This window comes from Astyanax mexicanus, chromosome 7 (genome assembly GCF_023375975.1).
Source record: "Astyanax mexicanus isolate ESR-SI-001 chromosome 7, AstMex3_surface, whole genome shotgun sequence".
Lineage (NCBI taxonomy): Eukaryota > Metazoa > Chordata > Actinopteri > Characiformes > Acestrorhamphidae > Astyanax > Astyanax mexicanus.
This window is the reverse complement of record NC_064414.1, coordinates 8,077,112-8,099,299: the sequence shown is the minus strand read 5'-3', so window position 1 is coordinate 8,099,299 and position 22,188 is coordinate 8,077,112. Positions and strand designations below refer to the sequence as shown.

The window sequence follows — 22,188 nt, the reverse complement described above, 5'->3', positions numbered from 1 at the left end:
AGAAACAACAGAAACTATATTTACTACAGTCAAAGATTTGGGTTTGACATTAAAATATGAATATGAGACAAAAGGCCAACATTTCAGCTTTAATTTATATGTACTGGTATGTTTTGTTGTAAAGGTGTGTCCTGATACATTGATTATTCAAACAACAAATAGTGCTGATCCTCTTCGTTTAGTTTTAGATTTGGGTTTTGCCTGTGCAGACGGTCCATTTAGGAAAGAAGAAGAAAATGATCTGCTCATGATCCTAAACATACAAGCACATCTGTGAAACACAGTGGAGTTAAATGTCATGGTTTGGGCTTGAGTGGATCTTTCTGGGACGAACTCCTAAATCTTCACTGATGTATAATAAACTCGGAAGTTCACAGAAACCTTTTGTTAGTAAATGTAAAGAAAGATGAATCCAAACTGCAGCAAGTTAATGACCCAAAACGCAAAGCTACAAAGGAGTTCATCAGGGGAAACAAGTTGAAGGATTTAGATTGGCCTAGTCAATCTCTAAACATTTACCTGCCAACGAGGAGACTGAAGGGAGCAACCCCCAAAACATACACCTACTGTAAGATGCTGCAGTGAAAGTATGGAAAATATCAAAAATAAAGAATGAAAAAGTTTAGTGATGTCAGTGGATCACAGACATAATGCAGTTTTTGCAAGCAAAGGATTGGGAACTCAGTGTTAAGTATTTTTCACTTTAAATTTATCTATTCCACTATGGAGAAAAATGGCTGGGTTCAGACAAAATATGCTATTTTTAAAACTGTGTATCAGATCCAGAAATAAAAGCGGAAATACTGATATTTTTTTGTCAAACCCAAATGTTTTCAGTGTACCCCTGAAATACATTGATTCACATCAAAGTTTAAATACTTTTGGAGGGGAGTGTATGTACTGTATACAGCAGAGCTAAAAACACAGAAAGTATGATTACTATATCCCAATCTAACTCAAAAGAACAATACCTGTACCATAGTGAAAGTATGGTTTTTGCACCACAATGTAACTCTAAAAATCCTAAATATCCCAGCCTAATTCAATTAAAAGCACATACACTACTGTAGTCACAGTATTGGTACTGTATAACAGTCTAACTCAACTAAAAGAGCATAAACTATTATTTATGTATTATAGCAAAACTATAGGAACTGTATCACAATTAAACTCAATTAAAAGAGCAGAAAAATGTGCTATAGTGAAGATATTGGTACTTCACCAATGTATAACAATTAAAAGAGGAGAAACTGTACTATAGTAAAATATGATGCTTAAAACATTGTTTTGTTTTAGCTTTGAATTTTTTGCACAAACTATATATCTAACATAGCATAAAAATCCTATTCAGTAGAGGGACACACGTTCATGTTTTCAACTATTTTACTATCATTCTCAGTTTATTTTAAACTCAATAGGTTCATTTGTGGGTTCAGGTTATAATTGCAAAACAATATCGCACAACAAACTCCCACTATAAATGTATAAAAAATTAAAAAATAGGTAAACATTTTACCTATTAAAAAGGAGTTCTGCTAATAAATTAAAAAATGGTTAAATTCCCCTGTAGGTATCATAAATATGTACAATTACTGTGTAACAAGAGAATTGGTGAAGAAAGCCATGAGCACATGAGTTTTCTATATTTCTCTATACATACTGTCATATAGTACACACATTTGTATTCATCTCTGTTTTTTTTTAACTGTGATTCACTCAATCAATAAAAGCTCCACTGAAATGTAAAAGTGAAGAGCTATCAAATAATAATCATCTGCTTTAACAATCTGAGAAGAATTCACTGAATTGAATCATATAAATCAGTTCAGTGCACAGATAAATCATTCTGTCCTTTTGTCTTAGGTTTACAATGTCACACAGTTAAAGAGTAAAAGTAGTACAGTTTGAATGACTGTGATCAGAATGTTATAAATTCCTCACATATAAACCTACAGTATGTGGAATCCTTTGTGCAGCCACCCCTTAACATTGACTAAAGAAGAAGGATTCTAAGTAAAAGTGTGTGTCTCCCTCTATTGGTATTATCCTGCTATTACTCAGACAGGAGCACTACTGTCATGTGTATCTGTCAAGTGCTGGTGACAAGATTCTGAGAATCCTCCCAAAAAAGAACCTGTAAACAAGTGTGAATTCAAAATATGTAATTCTATTCTATTATATTTAAAAGTGTTCAAAAGTATTTCCATTAATTAATATATTTCTGTTTAAGTTAAAGTATAAACTTAAGCTTTTTACTCAAGTAAAAGTGTGAAATCACGGCGCCCTTTCAGAATTGATGAATACGATTCCAGGTTATGTTCAGTCAGAATGGAAGAGCGTGTTCTGTCAAAAACTTCACTCAAACGTTTCTTTGTTTTTTTTTTACTATGAATGAATGAGCTACTCAGGTCTGAGTTTCCCCTTCTGAAGTCTCCAATGCTCCACCAGACACTAACGTTCAGTAAAACTGAGCCAGATCCTCTTTTAGAGGCTGTACATGTGGCGTAAGTATGAAAAGACGAGTGACGTGGCCAGAAGAAGAACTCCCATGAAAAGTGACCCAGTTTTTAGAATTAATATATTAGGCTTAGCAGGGATGGTCATTCCAGCACACTGGTAACATTAAACACAATATTTTGTCCCTTCTCCACTCAGAAATGCTTCTGCTTTCAGTTTAGCCTGCTGCTTTAAAGTGCAAAAGTAATGTGAGGTGAAAAAATACCATTAGGTACAAAAGCTTAGGCCGCATGCCACAGTAGCCTATAGTGTGCTACCCACCCAAAAACACATTTTACTAAAAGCCATAATGACTATAATGTTCTATTTAAATGTTATTGTTGATAAATGTTGATAAATCTGTTTCAGCTGCATATATGCATAATTACTCCAGTAATGTATAGATAACCAATATTTCTACTGAAGTAAGTAAACAAAATATTTGTACTTCGTTACTTGACACCTCTGATTATATTTTTTTTTTTTAACTTATGTCAACTCTGATTTGTTTTAACACTCATCACATGTCAGTTATACAGTTTTAATTTGACTACAAACTTTTATAGTGTCATTTTAACATCAATTTCTGTTTTCATTAATCAACACACTAATATTCACTGACTACAGAACTTTTCAGCACTTTTATCTTTTGTCAGTGTTAAAATGTTAAGAGCAACTATGAAATTATACAACTCCACAGCAGGCAACAAATTTGACATGCATAGTAACTGATGGTACTGATATGCAGTACTGATGCAGTTGGATGAGCCTGTTTGTCAGCCTGCTAACATCATGGTAGGAATGTTAGATGAGGAAGATAAGTTGTAAAAGACAGTTCTTCATGTTGTACTGTTGTAGCATGCTGGAAGAAGACCGGACTTACAGACAATGACAATACACAGATTGGAAATTGAAACCACAACCAGTCTATCAGGTTTGCACCGGTGCAGAACAGTAAGACACAGCCTTAGTAACCATGTGAAAGAGCGCCCATTGTGTCTCCAGTCCCATGACTTTCGGCATGTTTGTCAGTGTATTATACCCTACATTATGATATCTCAATGATTTTACAGCAACATTATAATGACATCACAGCAAAGCTGTTTGTACTTGCTGGGCAATAGTAACATATGCTAAAAGAGTTTTATATATATGTAAGCAGTAAGCCACTTGACGCTGTGTGTTTTAAACATATTTGCCTAACATCATCTTTAACATGAAACACCTTTGCAGAGAACATCCTGAAACTCTTCTGTGCTTCAGTCCAGCAACCCCTTCAGAGAGAGAGCACTCAGACAGAATCATCAAAAAGCATAGATTCACTTTTCACTGTGCAGGAATACAAAGCTTCAGTCAAAAAGCCAGGTCGAGAGGCACTCACTGAGTCTCTCAGTGGAAACCACATCCTGTACACTTCTTTCTGAACTACTTTAAAAGCTATACTGTGAAGTGTGGGAGCAGAATACAAAGACTGAACACTTCTTTTGACTCTGCAACTTCATTTATAATGGATAAGTGCACTTCTTCAGTCCTGCTTCACACACAATATACAACATACAGTTAGGCCCAAAAATACACTGAAAAAAAAAAACATAAATGCAACACTTCCAGCTCTCATTTGTCATGAGCTATACTTAAGATGTGGCACATTTTAGAGTGGCTTTTTATTGTGGTCAGCCCAAGGTACACATACATATGAAAAGTCTTATATCTTTAAGTTCAGTTCCGGATAAATGGGAGCAAAACCAAAAGTGTTGTGTTTATATTTTAGTTTAGTGTATTTGGACAGCAAAACTCTCTTAATAATGCTGGCTCTGCATGCCACAAGACTGGATTTAAAATGAAACAAATGAAATATAACTGAAGTGTAGACTTTCATGTTTAGTTCAAGGTGTGGAACAAAAATATCATATGAAGTGTTTAGGAACTGCAAACATTTTTTCTACAAAGCCTCCTAATTTCAGGGGCTCAAAAGTAATTGGATGAATTATCTTGAAAGTGATTTAAACAGCTCCATGGTCTATTCCCTCATTAATCCATCATTAGTTGAGCAGGTAAAAGGAGTAATTCCTGGTGTGGCACTTGCATTTGGACGCTGTTGAACCCAAAACTTGCAGTTAAAGGGGCTCTCATTGGAAAGTGAAACAGACCACCATCCATCCATCCATCCATTTATCCAATCATGCATCCATCCATCCATTCATCCATCCATCGTCAATACCCGCTTTATGAGTCTATCCCAGCTGGCATCGAGCAGAAGGCAGTACACATCAGAGAGACAGCAGAAATGTTAGGAGTGGCAAAATCAACAGTTTGGTACATCCTGGTAAAAAAAAAAAAAACACAGAGGTGAGCTTGGGAACCCAAAAAGTTTTGGATGTTTGTAGAAGACGACAATGGTGGATCACACAATCCGTTCACTGGTGAAGAAAAACCCTTCACAACATCCAAGTGAACTCTCCAGAAGTAGTTGTATCAGTCTCTCAGTCTACAATAAAGAACATCTAAAGAAGCCAGCCCAGTTCTGCAACAGCATTTTCTGGACAGATGAAACTAAGATAATCCTGTACTGGAATGATGGGAAGAAGAAAGTATGAAGAAGGCCTAGGATTTACTTTTGCTCAAAATTATTTACTTTTAATTTTGCTCAGATTCTCAACCAAATGCAGCAAGGTTGATTGGACATCACTTAACAGTGCAGATGGACAATGACATTAAGCACAGTAGTTATTTTTATGTCTACAGTTTGGAAGCAGAAATAGTATTTTTTTAAGATCATATTGTTTTAGAATACTATACTTTTTATACTGTACTATACTATACTATTTTTATGCTAACTATATATGTCCAATTGCATTTGTATTTTTTTTCTCCCTTTTCCTAACCTTAGCGGTACGTCAATAGGTTTATTTGTTCTCTCTCTTATTTTTGGAAATTTTGGTAAATGTTTGGTAAAAATATATTCACAAAAGAATAATCAAGATCGACAGTGCCAGTGTTTCAACCTCAGTTGGCATTTCTTTCTCCTGAGCTCTGTCTAGAGCTGGGAAATATGATTCACACTAAAGAACACCACGACTAAAGAACATGCTTTACACATGCATTTCTGGACAAGCTAAGGGGTGTTGAACCACAAGTGAAAGAAAACAAACAAAACTAGGACTGAGGTGGTAAAGTAAAATTACAGGATTTCACACAAATATGGCACAAGTTCTGATGACTATGGTCCTGCTGGCCCTGGAGTGTGAATGGCACAGACACTGTTCTCTTTATCAAAAGTCAGTGTACAAAACATTTTAAAGCTGTTATTTTGAAGCAAAATGCAATAGTGTTACTTTAACCACCTTTTACCAAAGTGGATCATCTTATTATATATAAAAAGTGAGTATACAGTCATTACATGTTGAGTCTAACTAAACTTAACTATTGCTGTTAGTGGAAGACCACTGGAAACATAACAAACTGCTGCATTTCACAGTAAACAACAATAAAAAATATTTTTTGCACTAAACTGCTTTTGTCATAGCTGTACTGTTGCATGTTGCAAGTTGGCAGCAGATATTAATAAAAGTAATGAACACACTGCTTAGACTGCTGTTGACTTTCTGAAGGTATATTCTTTCTTCTAAAAGAAATCAGACCTGTAAAAAATCTAGTTGTAGCATAATCTAAAGGAACTTAATCTAAAATAAACTGTCTATACCAAATACCAAACAATCTTATGTCAACAATACCAGTCAAAAGTTTGGACACAACTTCTCCCTCAGTGTTTTTATTTATTCATATTTTCCTACATTGTAAATTAACACTGAAGTCATCCAGACTACAAAGGGATACATAAGGAATCATGTAGTAACTTAAAATGTCTGCAAATTACTCTGTGAATCATTTAGGCTCTTCTCTGCAATGCTACTAATTTACAGTTCTGAGACTGGTATCTTTTCCTGTACAACAGAGGTAATTCTTAGTCTTCATTTCCTTGAGCAGTCCTGAAAAGAGCCAGCTTCATCACTCTACCGCTTCACAACTTTACAACTGATGCTCTCAAACACAATAAGAGGCAAGAAACTCAAGTAATAAGCTCTTGATGAGTTCAGCACAGCTGTTAACTGAAAGCCTGAATTCCAGGTGACTCTACCTCATAAAACTGACTGAGAAAATCCAGCCAAGATGTGCAATGCTGCCATCTAAACAAGAAGTGCCTAAACATTTGTACACAAATATTAAACAAACATACTTACCTATTTGCAGACTTAATTAACAGAAAAAAATATTTGAATGTATAGAGTACAAGAATTTCACAAACTGACTGCTCATTAGGTTCCTAATATATCAGCCCCTTGACAGGTGCCATTGATGTGATTGTATAAAGTTTTGGATTTGGGGGAAATACTTGGATTCAGACATATTTACCAATCTTTATACTGTAGTCAGGTTCAAAGTATGTACAAATACCACTCAAAACCAAAATCATGGGACCCACACCTGTATTATTTGTGAGGCTGAACACCGGTCAGTGTGCTTATAACAAGGCAATGTTGGATTATGGGAGTTGCAGTGAAATCTAATAGTAGGTGCCAGATGGATGAGACATTCCATTTCTGAAGATGTCCAGGTATTTAACATTCCTCAGACTACTAAATGTCACATGTAAAACTGTAGAGAACACAGTGGACAGTGCAGTGAGTGGTAATGATTGTGACTGGCAGCATCTGTCAGAAATTGTCTGTGCAAATATCCACATTCAGTGCAGAAGACTCCAAAGACATATAGTGCATATAGTGTGTCCTTTAGCATCAATAGGACATGGCAAAAGTTGTGGGATGTAAAACTAATTCCTGACCCATGACATGTGGCATGTGTCTGTGTATATCACATAGGAATATCACTATATCCTGAAAAAAATGACCAAATCTCTCCACCAGTACTATTGAAGTCCTGATTGGATGACAAGTTTTCCTCTTTATTTTCTTGTTTGTTCGTAAGGACAATACTGGATTTGGTAAGTCAGACAAACACATAAACCACTGTAAACCAGGCACCAGAGGAAACACATCATTCTAGTACAATGAGAAGTTTTGTTTTCCAAAAAAAGATACATCCGTACTCAATAGTCATTCCATGTGTGTTTGCATATTCTGTTAAAGTTTACGGATTCAAAGAGAGCTGAGTAGTACTGCTAAAATTCATGGGGCAGGTGGCAGTGTAGCTGATAGAAGTTAGAAGAAAACAAGACCTCTGCCATAGATGTTTTCAGACCTGTATAATGGGAGCTTAATACACATGTAGCCCATGGGACATATTGTGGGGTAATTATTTTTAGTTTATATATTAAATATGTTTTATTGTGTTAAAAACCCTTGAGGCATAAGAGTTTAAAGGGCAATGCTTGAGAGTTTAAAACATTGTTTTTGTCTGAAAGTAGATAGACTTGCATTTACCTGTTGATTCGGAACTGTGTCTGGGGGGGCAGTGATATTCCATAATATGAGAGGTTATTGTAAAGTGAGAAGTGTTGGGTTGCCGACCAGATTACAAATTCCCAGATGCCAATTTTTTAAATACTTATAATGTGATCACTAGTGTTTCCCCTTGTTTCCTCTAGGCTTATTCTTGGACTCCCCAGTAATAGTCCCTTATAGTCCCGTAGTCCCTATAAATAAATCTATTGTGGTGTCCCTGACCACTGCCATATTAACACAACAAATTTGAGGTAAATATGGCTGTCCAGTCTAGTCAATGGCCCAGTGTGGCTACATGTCTTCAGTGTGGCTACATGTCACGTTCTATTTAGCATTTATCTGTCTATATAACATTCTTGAATATTACTTTTTGGAGAGTAGTGGCTTCATCCATGCTATCCACACTGTTGGACTTCATCAACATTACTCAATGCAAAAGAAGCCCGTGGGTTAATAATTACCCTGTGGTTCTTTGAAACTTTCAGTGATATTTTTCATCACTTATTCATCATCATCACTAAGACTAAAAGTAGTGTGTGAATAACTGCACATGTAACATGAGAGGGCTGCTAAAATCACACCTGACTGCCATCCTTCTGATTAAAACATCTGATTCATTGACCTTTTAAAAACATTGTATTCAAACGAATTTAAGCACTGTTTGCTTAAATGTGTTCTCTCTATCCAGGGTAAGGGCTTAGAGGAACATCTAAGAACATTTCAACAAACAGCAAAGGTGACTCATCTAGTGACTCAAAGGTAACTCTTTCCAGTTGGATCTGGAACTGACCAGTTAGTCAAGACAGCCTAGGGTGTGATGATCATTAGTTTTTAGTGTCAGGTTAATTGTATTTTTTAATCTTAAATTCACAAGTTATATGGCATATACAATCATGTAAAAAAGTTAGGTCAGTAAGAGAAGACATGTTTGGTGCAAATCAAACACAGCACTTGAGCATGAGAGCGCATAACTTCTGTGAAGCATAGAGGTGGAAATGTCAAGGTTTGGGGCTGCTTTTCTTTTCTTTATTGTATCAGAGGGAGCTTAAGGAAGTTTTAGACCATCCATACAAACACTAAAGATAAAGCATCAGACAGCTGAAAGATATAGTACAATATAGTATCTCACAAAAGTGAATACAACCTCAAAATCTTTTTCTCACGATATGTTTCTTCACATGGGACAAAATTGAAGGTATGACACCTTGATACAATTTAAAAATGTTGTATTTCACAAAAGTGAATACAAACATACATTTTACAAACCTACCTTTTTACATGATTGTATATGTAGTATAACTGATAAACTTAACATTAAAAATACAATTAACATACATAAGAGCCATTCCACCGAATGGGTGCCATTTTATTGTGGTAACTTTTCCAAATTAAACTTATTTCTTTGATCTTTTTTCAACTCTGAATCTAATAGCACGTGTATTTAACTATTCAAAAGATGTACTGGTCAAACTCTGGCAGACTTACTTTATTTTTTTTACAAGGTTTCTAATGCAAAGATGGATATTAAACACATGTGACATTTAAAAAGTATGTTTAAAAGCAAGTCCACTAATTCATTTAGGTAACAGGAATGAGTGTTGGTATACAGGAAAATATATAAGGGAACTTAATTTTGGTCTTTCCGTGGTCTTCAGAAGAACCAACTGATGTCACTTCTTGTTGTAGATGTAACTTGTAGAATGGTCCAGATTTTTCAGATGGGGTAATGTTTTATGGTAACAGGAATAAGTAAAAACCCAGAGACACAACTAAAATGTGTATTTTAACTTAAATATAATGGATTTATTATGACAAAAAATATGTTATAGCATAGATGGGATTTAGACTTACACAACAATGCAAACAAATTACAAAAAATATATTTTAATAATTATATTTCATGGTAAAGTTTATAGTTAGAGAGTGGGGACAGGTAACAAATGCTATTTTTTCAGTGTTGTTTTTCAGACGTTTTTTTATTACATATCTTACTTTTGCAATTAGGTCTAGGTACAAGACACTATGCTTAATAATAAAATATATTTTAAACATATTTTTGTGTGTAAATGTATACATGTAATGGAATGGAATGGCCCATATATAATTGTATATATTGCACAAAAAATTTGGTTGTGTGTGTGTGTTTGTGTGTCAAGACTAACCTACTTCTCTCCACTACCATAAACTTTTGAAGTGCTTAGTTGCATATAATATTTCTAAAAGCAAACGCACGCGCGTCTATATATGGAGTTATTTATCCATGTATAGGTATGTGTATATAAATACATATACAGATATACGATTAGACAGATGTCAGTGCGACTCTAATGTTTCTGTTTACCTCGATGAACGTGTGTTATACGACCGTGTGTGTGTGTGTGAGAGTGTGTGTGAGTCAGACACAGCAGTGCCCTAATAATCTCCACTGCGGTAGCGGAAATTTCCCAACCTTTGTGAAACGCCCCTCAGCCACGCCCACTGTAAAACAAACCCACATTTCGGCGCGTCTGATTGGCTGGACTGAAGGTGTGTCACTGTGTCCCGCGCGCCTCTGAACGCCAGTATAAAATCCGCTGCTGAATCAGAAGAGCGGCGAAAGCAGCTGCAGCTTCAGGACCTGAGTGGGTTAACTATTTTTTAGGAGGGGGGGTGGAGCAGGTCTTCATGAATATTCATTAGCTGAGAGCTCCAAAGCCAGCCTCCCGCCCAGTTTCAGCATCAGTCTGAGAGGAGAGAAGCAGAGAGGAGCAGAGGCTGAACTCGCTTCTACATCTTTTTGAACTTATTTAACGTTAGTTAAGCTAGGTTTAAGTTTTAACCACTATAATGGCGCTGAGAGGATCTCTCTCCCGCTTCCTTCAGTCAACGCTGAGCTCCTGTCAGCACAGCCGGGCTCACTCTGTGGCGATTGTAGGAGCTCCCTTCTCTAAAGGACAGGTAAGCTAAAGTAAAAAATATGCTGTAAAAGCTTCTGCTGTTAGCTAGCTAGCTTAGCTAAGTTGTTAACCTAGCTAACCCACCTAAATTAGCTCCCAAGCTAAAGCCGGTCCTATGTGCTTTCTATTTTTATCTCAGAAAAGAAGAGGAGTGGAACACGGGCCCAAAGCCATCCGAGACGCCGGCCTGGTGGAAAGACTGGCTAATTTGGGTGAGTAAATTCATAATAAAACTAAATAATTTATCTTACTAAGTTAGTTAGGTTATCTAACTAACTAATAGCTGCATTCTGACAGGAGCCACGGTTACACCATCCATAGCTTCAGGGTCACGTGGAGGAGAGAGCCTGTTTCTAATTGGCCGTTTTCTTTAAAATTCGTTACAGGGAACAGGTGACCGTTAACAAACGTTGGGTTTAAACAGTAAGATTTGAAATTTAAATTGCTCGTTTTGAAAAAAAAAAATCTAACATTTTTCAAATTCAAACTTCTTCTCCGCGTGCATGTGTCTGTGCGCGAGGGAGATGGCACGCGTGCCTGCTGCCTGCGTCATGGCTCGAGCCATCCCTTCCCCTCCCACGCGCCCAGTGTCTAGCGGCTTACGTAACTTTACAGCCATTTACATCTTCACTTTTTTCCGCTGGTTTTAACCCTCTTTGGCATACATTATATTTTTGGAAGAACAAAAATCACACCACTATTTCGGAGATTGTGTGGTTTTTTTATTCTTATAACGAGCTGACATTTTGAATCATTACTGCTTTATCATGATTGCCCTAACAAAAGTGATCTACATCTAATGTTCTACAACAAATGGTAAAAAAATGTTTTAGTACAATTAAAAAAAGAATGTTAACACCCAAAAAAATCTTCTTTACATATGCATATTTTTATTTATGACCCACTTGTATGCCTCATTGTATTGGACATTGGTTAGATATGCCTTGTGACATTATATTAAAATTATATGATAAATAAGTACATAAAGAATAAAGTGTGGAATGGTGTAATAACCAAAAGATGGTTCAAGGAGCAACATCATGCCATAGAAGTTTAGTAAAAATCTGCTGGTGTTTATGTCTGAGATGAACTAAATATCATGTGAATCTCTCATTTTTAGTGCAAATCTCATCCTTATCCTTTACCAAATGCTTATCGAATCTTATATTTTCATCCTATCATCTATTGTATTCATACTTTTAACTCATCCTAGCCTAGTCTTGTTATAGTGTTTTTACTTTTAATATTTGGTAATGGTTAATTAGCAATTCTATATAACTTGGGGTCACAGTATTTGCCCTTGAGCCCTGCTGGATAATAGTTGTAGGGGGTGTTGGGGTTGCTGTAACTGTGGCAGTTTCCAGCTTCGTGCCCGGAATGTGCAAGTCACTGTGGGTAGTGTCTGTCAGCTGGCAAAGGGATAAACATCGCCTCGTATTCAGGGATGTTACGTAACCTTGTGTTCAGTATGTAATGGGATAGGACAGCTATCTAAAGCCGATGGTTCTTTTTTTTCCACTGAAAGTGACATACTTTTGGCATCTATCTGGTACCCTGTTTAGCTCTAATCCCCAGTACTTGTTTGACAGCTTTTCATCACAGATGGTTGGTCATTTAGTGTACACTGATATGCCAAAAGTAATGGAATAGCAGTATGTAAGTTGATCGTTAAGTGCTACCTCAGAGGAATGGCTGGGGAGTATGCAAATCTATACAGCTTGTGAGTTGGTATCTTGTGAGTGAGGTTAAACACTGGACATTGGGCTCATGGCAAGGCCACGTAAATAAAGGAAGTCTGATTAAGGCCTTACAATAAGTAGTGGTGGGAATCATAAGGCATGGCACGGTCCGATATTATTAAAATATGTTGCCCACATTAACAATATCACAGTACTGTGATTCTTACTCTATCACATTTCTTTATGAATATTAACAGCATCTGTGTTACTGAAGAGGATAAAATACTTAAGCAAATATCTGGAATTATGGATTTATTGGTGTCAGTTTTACAGAAGTCTTAGGAAGTTAATATTTTTATGTTTCAATAAAAAATTTACATTTGGCGTCACGCGCGATGACGTATCACAAACGAAAAAGATATTCTTAGCTTCCTGTGCTAAAAATAATAATAGAATAATAGATTCTAGTCTAAAAAAAGAAATGACCGATTGAAAACTGAGTCATAGTTTAAGACAAGACAAGTTTATTTGTGTAGCACCTTTCATACACAGTTTCATTTCAAAGTGTTTTACAGAAAAATTTAAAAACAAATTTAAAATAAAGAAAAAGAAATAAATTAAAAGGAAAAAAATATATAACAGAATTAACATGAATCAAATTGGATTAAAAGAAAAATATATGTGAGGTATAACCTATGCAAATGCTTACTTTAAACCAGTGAGAACAAGCTGTCTTTTCAAATGTTCAAAACTAAAAGCTAAGTTTAAAAATAACACCTTGGCATTCTGGTTAAATGTTCATTGGAGAATAAAGTCTTCTGCAAGGTTAAGTCTCATTGCATTTGTAGAGAGCAGACCTATGAGGAGCCTCCCAGACATTTTGACCATAAATGACTAGGACACTGGAGAGTCCTAGCAGAAGGCTCCAATTATCCAAATCATATGTAATTTCATACGTTTCATCACATTGACGTCCTCATTCACATCACTGCGGCTGATGCAATGTTGCATGTTGGAACAGTTTGGTCCTGCTGCAGAGAAGAAGCTGTAATCAGAGTGAGGCATTTCCCTAAACTGTTACCACACAAAACCAATGCAATTTTTACCTTTCAAAATCTGCTGTTCCCAGTGCTGGGAACATGTCAGCTGTGTAACATCTAAAACGGTAATTTCCGTTATAGATGTTGACATTGGGTTAATCATCACAATGCTGACCTCTGCCACTAATATTGAAAATACCAAAGGCTACAACATTTAAATGAGCGTTCTCAGATTGTTTGTTTAATTCAGTCAGTTTGGTCATTTTTGTAAGTGTAAACAAGGTAACAAAATATGTTTTGATTTATTGACCTATTGTCACCCACACAAAAAGCTCATAACACAGATTTACAGGAGAATGTTTTGATAAATTAGTAATAATTTATGAATACGCTCTCTATACTATACTTACCATAGTTAAAACATTTGTAGTGTACTGTGTATTATGAGTATTGTCAATACAACGGTACAGCAGCTAAAGTATAGTAACTATTTAAACTTTATGTTAACAAATAGCTTACTGGATCATAATGATACAAGTTAATATTTAAAAATGTATTTCCTTTATTCCTTAACTTAACTTTATACTCACTTATTTTCCAGCCTGGAAAAGTGGCTTAATTCACAACCTGTTTCCAAATCTTAAGAAAATGAAATTGTATACACACCATGTAGCCTAAGAATCTTAAGTATGCCGACATTAGATTTGTTTTATTGCCCATGGCAGCCCAAACCTGTAGACCAGTCCAGCCAGGCTGCTTTCCAAACACATTCATGAGCTCGTTTTCCATCTGAAAGCATGGCCAGTGTTTGTAACATGCTCCTTTTGATTGCTAAAACAGGACTGCGATGTTCCTGTCTAGATGCAACTGTAAGTTGGTGGGGGGGCATCATTGGATTGGGACGAGACAAGTAAGACAAAACCAGCAAGTCTACCTGCCCCCTCCCCAACTCAATGGGATCTATCCAGCACAGCCGTTTACATACTTAGCACCTCCACACCCCTCACTCATACACAAATCCAGGTCCATCACTCAGTTCACCTCACTGTAGGATTTAGGCCTGTTCAGTCGCCCAGTTTCCACTCTTTCAGCCTATGACTCTTGGGGGGGCCCTGAGAAACCTGAGCAGTGGACTATGGGAAATGGGGCAGGTGGAAAATGCTCAGTCAGACATCCCCAAACACAAGATCGAGTAACCGCCATGCTTACCACGCAGAAGGAGTGGAAGAGGCGTGTGTGCTTGGTCAGAGTTGGGTAGGAGTGGCATGAAGGGCGCATGGGGGGGTATATGTTTTTAAATAGCTGAAGGACTTAATGATGAGCTGTTGCTTAAAATAACTGATGTCTACAATAAGAAACATGGTCATGGGTGGAAAATAAGTCTAAGAGAGCTTGTAACACCTTTGACAGTACTGGAACTTGTAAGATACATTGGTACATTGTTTTGACAGTTTGAGTGTGCATAAACCACTATAACTGGTTTATTTCCAGTGGTATAATGATGTTTGCTTGGGCGATGTGTTGGCAAGAACCTGGAGATACAATGTGTATAATGATGGATATTATAAGCAAGGCAATATATTGCTATATATGTTTCCCTTCCCTTTTAATGCAGCCAGAACAGTGGGATATGAGAACAGAGTGCATCAAAGATTAAACCACTCTCAGACAAATGATACAATACAGTATTGCAAAATGTCATAATACTTCGATATATTGATATTTTCTAAAATGAGGTGGTGCCATGGTTCTGTATACGTTCTCTTCGGGTGCTAGCTTTTCATTTTAGTAATGCTATTTATTCTTGTTACAGTGCTTTGGCGTAGATTTACTAATGTCTGTACGAGAACATGTGAAACGAAAAGTTACACTTTTTAGAGCTATTTTTTTGTGTGTGTGGATGACCTAGTAAAGAATACATGATTGTAACCAGCATCCCAGAACCCTGAAGAAGAATGACTTTACCATATCACTCTCACCCTCTAATCACAAATTTTTATCTGTTATTCCAGAAAACCCAGTTCATGATTTCGGAGACCTGAGCTTCCAGCATCTGGAGAAGGATGACCACTTCATGCATGTTCCCTATCCCCGTACAGTTGGACGGGCCACTCAGCTGGTATCTGGGGCCGTGAGCAGGGCGGTGGAAGCTGGACACACTTCAGTCATGCTTGGAGGAGACCACAGGTACACCCTTGCCACTGACCACTAATTATCTCCTGCCTAAAAGAGTTTGAATAATTTGTAATAGTCCTTATCAGATCAGCAGGATTTAACTGCCCATCACTGTGTATCACAGTTGGATTTTTCCAGTTAAAAAATAGTTGTAATAATTCTTGTTGTTGAATATTTGAGTGTTTTAAATGAAATGGTCACATAAATGTCACCTGGATGTTCTGACAAAAAGATGCCATTGTTTTTGCATGCCTTCATTGTTGTGCTAATCCTGCTATGCCATTAATGTTTTAATACCCAGCTCAATGACTAGAGGAAATTACATAACAAAAGCATAGAAAGACTAAAGCCGACATACTGGTTTCATTCTTGCAGCCTGGCCATTGGTTCAGTTGAGGGTCACGCCCAGCAGTCTCCCGACCTTTGTCTCATCTGGGTTGATGCACATGCTGACATTAACACCCCCCTGACCTCACCTTCTGGAAATCTCCATGGCCAGTCTGTGGCATTCATGCTTAAAGAGCTGCAAGACAAGGTGAGTCACCTTCATCTACAATTGTGCCAAATGTTATATAACTACTGTCATACACAACAGTCTTGCATTCTTGGCGCTTGACGTAGATATGCATTCCAGCGTCAGCAAGCCTGGCTCCGATGATATCTAAGGAGCCCTGGCATATCTCCATTTATGCCCTGACACAAGCCAACATATTTTGGTTGTTATATAATTAAACACTAACCTACAGTATGTGGACTGTATTTTAAATGGTTAGTTCCAATGGTTTTATAGTAATCACATTCACACTGTGAGCAATGCATCTGGATCTCTATTTTTCACAATGGATCATATTTTAACACTGGTGATATTCATTTTTAGACTTAATTATTTCAATATCGCTCAGAATCCAGCCAAGGGCCACAATAGGAAGGTAACTTCTTGCCGGTGTTCTGACATAAAGACCAGAGTTTTGTACATCTATAAAACACAGCATTTCAAACAACAGGACTTACTCTGTCTAACCTGTACCCTGACATTGATCTGTTATCAGACCAAACGACAGAACCTAAAGTATTTTATCTGTTATTAAAAACGAGCCATTAATAAGTCCTCAGATCATATTGTGTTAATAAAAAGCTATATATGAAAACCAATAAAAATCATCCTGCTTTTTTATTATGGTGAAATATTTAAATTCAGATAACATTTTGATGCTAGATTTCAGAGTGTAGTTATTCTTTAACATGTATTTTAATCTCAATACTGTTTTGGGTTTCAGATGCCAGATGTTCCTGGGTTCTCCTGGATGAAACCCTTTCTCAAAGCTAGAGATCTGGTCTACATTGGCCTAAGAGACGTGGACCCAGGAGAGCAGTAAGTGGGCTATGATCTATCTCAACACACAAAGCCATAAGAAGCACTCTCGCAGTGTCCAGAAGACCACTTTTAACCCCAGCACTTCCAGATAGCTTCCACAATCTGTCTCTTTTGTAGAATGTTTGCTACTGTTATCTCTATAATGTTTATAAAATAAGATTGAGACTATTCACCAAGCAAAGATTAGGCATATGTTGCTTAAAGAGAACAAAGATGTTAGACGTCATTAGACCAGCTTCTTCAGTGCTCCGTCAGACAGATTTGCATAAAGACTGACAATATATTTTTAAACCTTTTTATTGATTATAACATTTACTATAACATCTTATTCTTTCTTCATCTCCGTCCTTCTCAGTGTCATTCTGAAGAGCCTGGGAATCCAGTACTTCTCTATGCGGGACATTGACAGAATGGGTATTCAGAGAGTTATGGAAGTTACTCTGGATCATCTTTTGGCAAGGTAGATCAATTTTACTGCATTTTGTATTTATAAAGCCACATTAGGTAGGTTTAGGGGATTTGGAAATGTAGAGACATTTCTGGTGAGAATATGTAATTACACAGAGAATGTAAAAGAGTAGTTTTGATACAGGTTAATGTAAATAAATTGCTGTATTATTTTGCTCGTTTTGTTTATCTAAGAAACATCCGAAATGTAAAAAATTAGCAAGTAATTATACAAACCTACCAGACCAAAATGTATTAATTATAATTATATCACAGGAAACCACGTCCCATCCACCTGAGCTTTGACATCGATGCATTCGATCCAGCTCTGGCCCCTGCCACCGGAACTCCAGTCAACGGCGGACTGACCTACAGAGAGGGCATTTATATCACAGAGGAAATCCATAACACAGGTGAGTGTGTAGAAACAGCCAGTAGAACCGTCATTTCGATGTGTTTAATTTCATCACTAGCTCACCTAATGATTTTTATAAAAAAATAAATTTATGGAAAAAATTGAGATCACTTTTCTAAATCAGTTTCTCTGATTTTGCTATATATAGGTATATGTTTGAATAAAATGAACATAGTTGTTCTATTCTATAAACTACGGACAACATGGTTTATAAAATGACAATAAAACTATTGTCATTTAGAGCATTTATTTACAGAAAATGGGAAATTGCTGAAATAAAAAGACGCCAAGCTTTCAGACCTCTAATAATGCAAAGAAAACAAATTCATATTCATAAAGTTCGGAAATTGATATTTGGTGGAATTACCCTGTTTTTTTAAATCAGTTTCCATGCATCTTGGCATGTTCTCCTCCACCAGTCTGGATAACTTTATGCCTTTACTCCTGGTGCAAAAATTCAAGCAGTTCAGTTTGGTTTGATGGCTTGTGATCATCCATCTTCCTCTTGATTATATTATATATATATATTAAATTGGGTTAAATCAAAGAAACTTAATTTTTAAGTGGTCTTTTTTCCAGAGCTGTATATAAATATTTTTAGATATACAGGTTTCAGGGAGTTGGCCTGTAACGTTACAGAAATAATGTTCCAAGAACATTTTAAAAACCTGTAAAATAATAATGGTTTGCATTACAACATTATTAGAGCATTATTAGATGTGATATTGCAGCTACATTACTAGAAATGTTCACTTTTATTTGTTTCAATTTTGTTTTTTTGAAATAAAAGGACTTTTCATGTATTTTAGGCCACACCCTGAAATGTACAGTACATTTGATTTGATCCTCCCTTTTTTTTTTTTTTTTTAATCCACAGGTCTGCTGTCAGCGATGGACCTGGTTGAGGTAAACCCCACGTTGGGAGGAGGTCCTGAAGCAGTGGAGGCTACAGCTACCCTTGCAGTGGACGTTATTGCCTCATCTCTTGGTCAGACGCGGGAGGGTGCACACGTCTCGCTTCAGGAGATTCCTGCTCCCAAAGAGGACACAGAACAGCTCAGACTGTAGAAAAACAGCTCTCACTTAAGGACTTGGATGGCAAAAAAATGAAAACCACTCAGCATTCCAAAGTTTGAACACACAAAAACAATTTGCCCAAAACTTGGTGCACAGGAGTGAGCGTTATCCAGTTAAGACCACGCAGCGATGGGTTTGAGAAGAGGAAAGTGCTACCCTCGGACAATAAAAAGTTAGAGAAGCCTCTACATAGAGAATTAGCATGAACCTACGGGACTGACCGTCTGATCGTCTCACACCAGCTAACAAACCCTAATGAAACAGTAGCATCAACAGAATCAATGTTGCCTTGATACTAGCACAGTTTAGTACTGGTACTTGGAATGTACATTGATCCTGGACTCAGTAAATAACTTCTTTACACTTCTTACTGGCTTAGTTGTATTTGTTGATAACCATGTATGATGCTGGCCACTTATTTTACTGCATTTACAACCTACAATAATACATGCTAATGTTGGTACTCAATTTCTACACTTTATTAATGTAAACACATCAGCCCTAATCTGTGCATCCCTATACTGTCCTTCTGGTATTTGTGTTTAATTCAGTCTAGCTGAATATTATTAATCATGTGATTTACTTTTTAAACTGTGGAATTGGGCTTTCCAGTCAGAAATGATACTGTCCTCCATCATGCATAACTACTGAGTGACTGCGTAAAAAAAAAAAAAGAGTAAGAAGGAAAAAAAATGTGCGTTTATTAAACGTTTTGTCTTCCGCAACCTTCGCTTGGAACTGGAAAAGATCAGCAGCAGACAGCCCAGTTTTATTATTGACATGTTTGCACTTTTGGACCAGTTGTGGTTTGAATGTATTTTATTTAGCATTTGTATTTTTCAGTCATTTTGTTTGTTATTATTGTTTTTGTGTTTTAACTGTATATTCGTCTATTCTAGCTGTAGCTGAATAACGAGTTTTAAGTAGATGTAACTTTTCCTTTTACTAAAAGAACCGAGTTCTAAACAATATGTTAGAACTTACTTTAAAAGTATGAACTACTGATTTTCTTCACAATGCCCGCCTTTATAATGCTATAAAAGCACCACATCTGATTCACTGTCTTTGTCCTTTTTATGTCTTTATAGTAACGTTTCTTTCGAACCGTTGTTTTCTGTTTTGAAAAACTGTTGTATTTATGTAATAAACTGCTGAACTGTTGTAAACTCTTGCTGGCCTTGATTCAGTGTCTTGACAGTACATGTCCCAACATGTTTTTTCCAGCCTTCTATCTGCAGCTCTTTTGGCAGCACATGCTACTTATACAAATACAAACTAAATGAACACTTTCCACAAGATATGTGTATCTATATCTTATGTTTATTTGCATTGTTTATCAGATTGCAGGAACCTGTTGCCTGCTGGTGAGATTTTTCTTTATTGGCTTTACATGGTTGTTTTCTCTCTTATCTAAATTCTTAGGAACCAAAGTTAATAGAAAATGTAAATTAACTTTTCATTATTAGAAAACAAACAAACAGGGAAAACACAACTGCTCATTTCTATACTGCACACTGTTCTACTCTTTTGGATATTATGTAAATTTAGTGTATGTGTTTAATTTAATATTTTTAGCTATATAATATATTTATATTAATAAATATATATATTTATATATATTTATATTTATCATATTTGCTTTATCATTATTTTTATTTATTCTATATATTTTATTTAAGTGAACTTGAATTTACTTTTGATTTGACATGTTGACACACTGTGATAATAGAAAATTAGAATGTGAAAAAATGAATGAGGGATCTCAATGTCTATCCAGTGATGTCAGTAACACGTTACTTAGTAACGTGTTACTCTAATCTGACCATTTTTTTCAGTAACAAGTAATTTAACATGTTATTATTTCCAGTCCAGTAATCAGATTAAAGTTACTTATCCAAGACCAGTTTCTTCTTGCATCTCGGTGTGACGTCTGGCCTATGCGACACACATGTAACGCTATCGGTCCATTTATCATTAAATTTAGAAATTAGTGTTGATGCAGTGGGGTTATATATGGAATTGTGGGCCAGTTTAGATTTTCAGTATTTTTCACGTACTAAAACCCAGATTTGTCTTATAGAGAAAAGTGTAATACTGCAATACCATTTGTTAGTATGTCTATAGTGTAAGTTATTATGTGTACTGTTATTGTGGGTATTGTGTATATTGTAAAGTTATCTGTATATTCTATTTTATTTCACTATTCTACGTGTTGTAAATACTGTTCTCTGCACAACTGTGGGAATCTGCACCCAAGTTTTTTACTCACATGTACACCTGCACTCTGTGACGTGACAATAAAAAAATGTATGCATTTTTTTTTATTGCCTGCTGTATATCAGCAGTGCTTAAAGAATACTGTCTAAATTGTACATATTACTATAGAGTATACAAATCCTGGTTAATCAGATGATGTGCAGCAGAAATTTGAAAAAAAAAATCACTGTATTATACCTGAAAGAATGACTGCATTAACCAATGCATTTTGTTTGTATTTTGAAGCAATGCAATAAATAGTATGTATCGTGAAAATTTAGTTTAATTAATTTGATATTAATTTTTTTGCCATATCATCCAGCTCTGTATCAGTGTGTGATTACATACACCACAGGCAGTGGCTTTTATACTGTTCAATGTATCAATATCAGATTATATTGTGTCAATTTGGACATATAATTCATTAATAGGTTATAAACACAGTACAGTTAATAAAATGCAGATAATATAGTGCAGTACTCAGCATTATTTTTATGGGGTACCATAAATACATTAGATCTAATCATAAATCATAAGAAGATAACTTTTTACAATCAGTCGTCTGCTGATAAATACTGAAATGTAGCACCTTACACCACAGCACTTTAATACAGCACACAAACAGTTGTGTGTACATTTAATAGAGAATTACTTTTTATTTACTGTATCAACTAGATTGAAAAAAATAAAACATTCAATCTGACGTATCCAATCTGTTACTTTCAGTAGATTATACTGATTCACTGGCTACCTGTTACCAATGAAAACCCATAAATCAGTATCTTAGAAAATTAGAATATTATATAAGACTTATATTGGTACTTTTGGCA

General features: G+C 36.0%; 1 protein-coding gene across 1 annotated transcript; it reads left to right on the top strand.

Annotated features, from left to right (window-relative positions):
* The first annotated feature begins 10,540 nt into the window (after positions 1–10,540).
* Positions 10,541–20,268, top strand: arg2 (arginase 2). Its single transcript, XM_007247521.4, has 8 exons — positions 10,541–10,895; positions 11,034–11,106; positions 15,626–15,800; positions 16,164–16,323; positions 17,066–17,160; positions 17,519–17,623; positions 17,887–18,023; positions 18,903–20,268. The coding sequence occupies exons 1-8, from the start codon at positions 10,785–10,787 to the stop codon at positions 19,091–19,093; spliced, it is 1,047 nt and encodes a 348-aa protein (XP_007247583.3). The 5' UTR covers positions 10,541–10,784; the 3' UTR covers positions 19,094–20,268.
* Positions 20,269–22,188: the final 1,920 nt, after the last annotated feature.

Bases quoted from the DNA above. Each gene is read 5' to 3' on its own strand.
- arg2 (XM_007247521.4), top strand. From the start codon at position 10,785: ATGGCGCTGAGAGGATCTCTCTCCCGCTTCCTTCAGTCAACGCTGAGC. The intron at 10,896-11,033 runs GTAAGCTAAAGT...TTTTTATCTCAG, and splicing joins CTCCCTTCTCTAAAGGACAG to AAAAGAAGAGGAGTGGAACA. The intron at 15,801-16,163 runs GTACACCCTTGC...TCATTCTTGCAG, and splicing joins ATGCTTGGAGGAGACCACAG to CCTGGCCATTGGTTCAGTTG.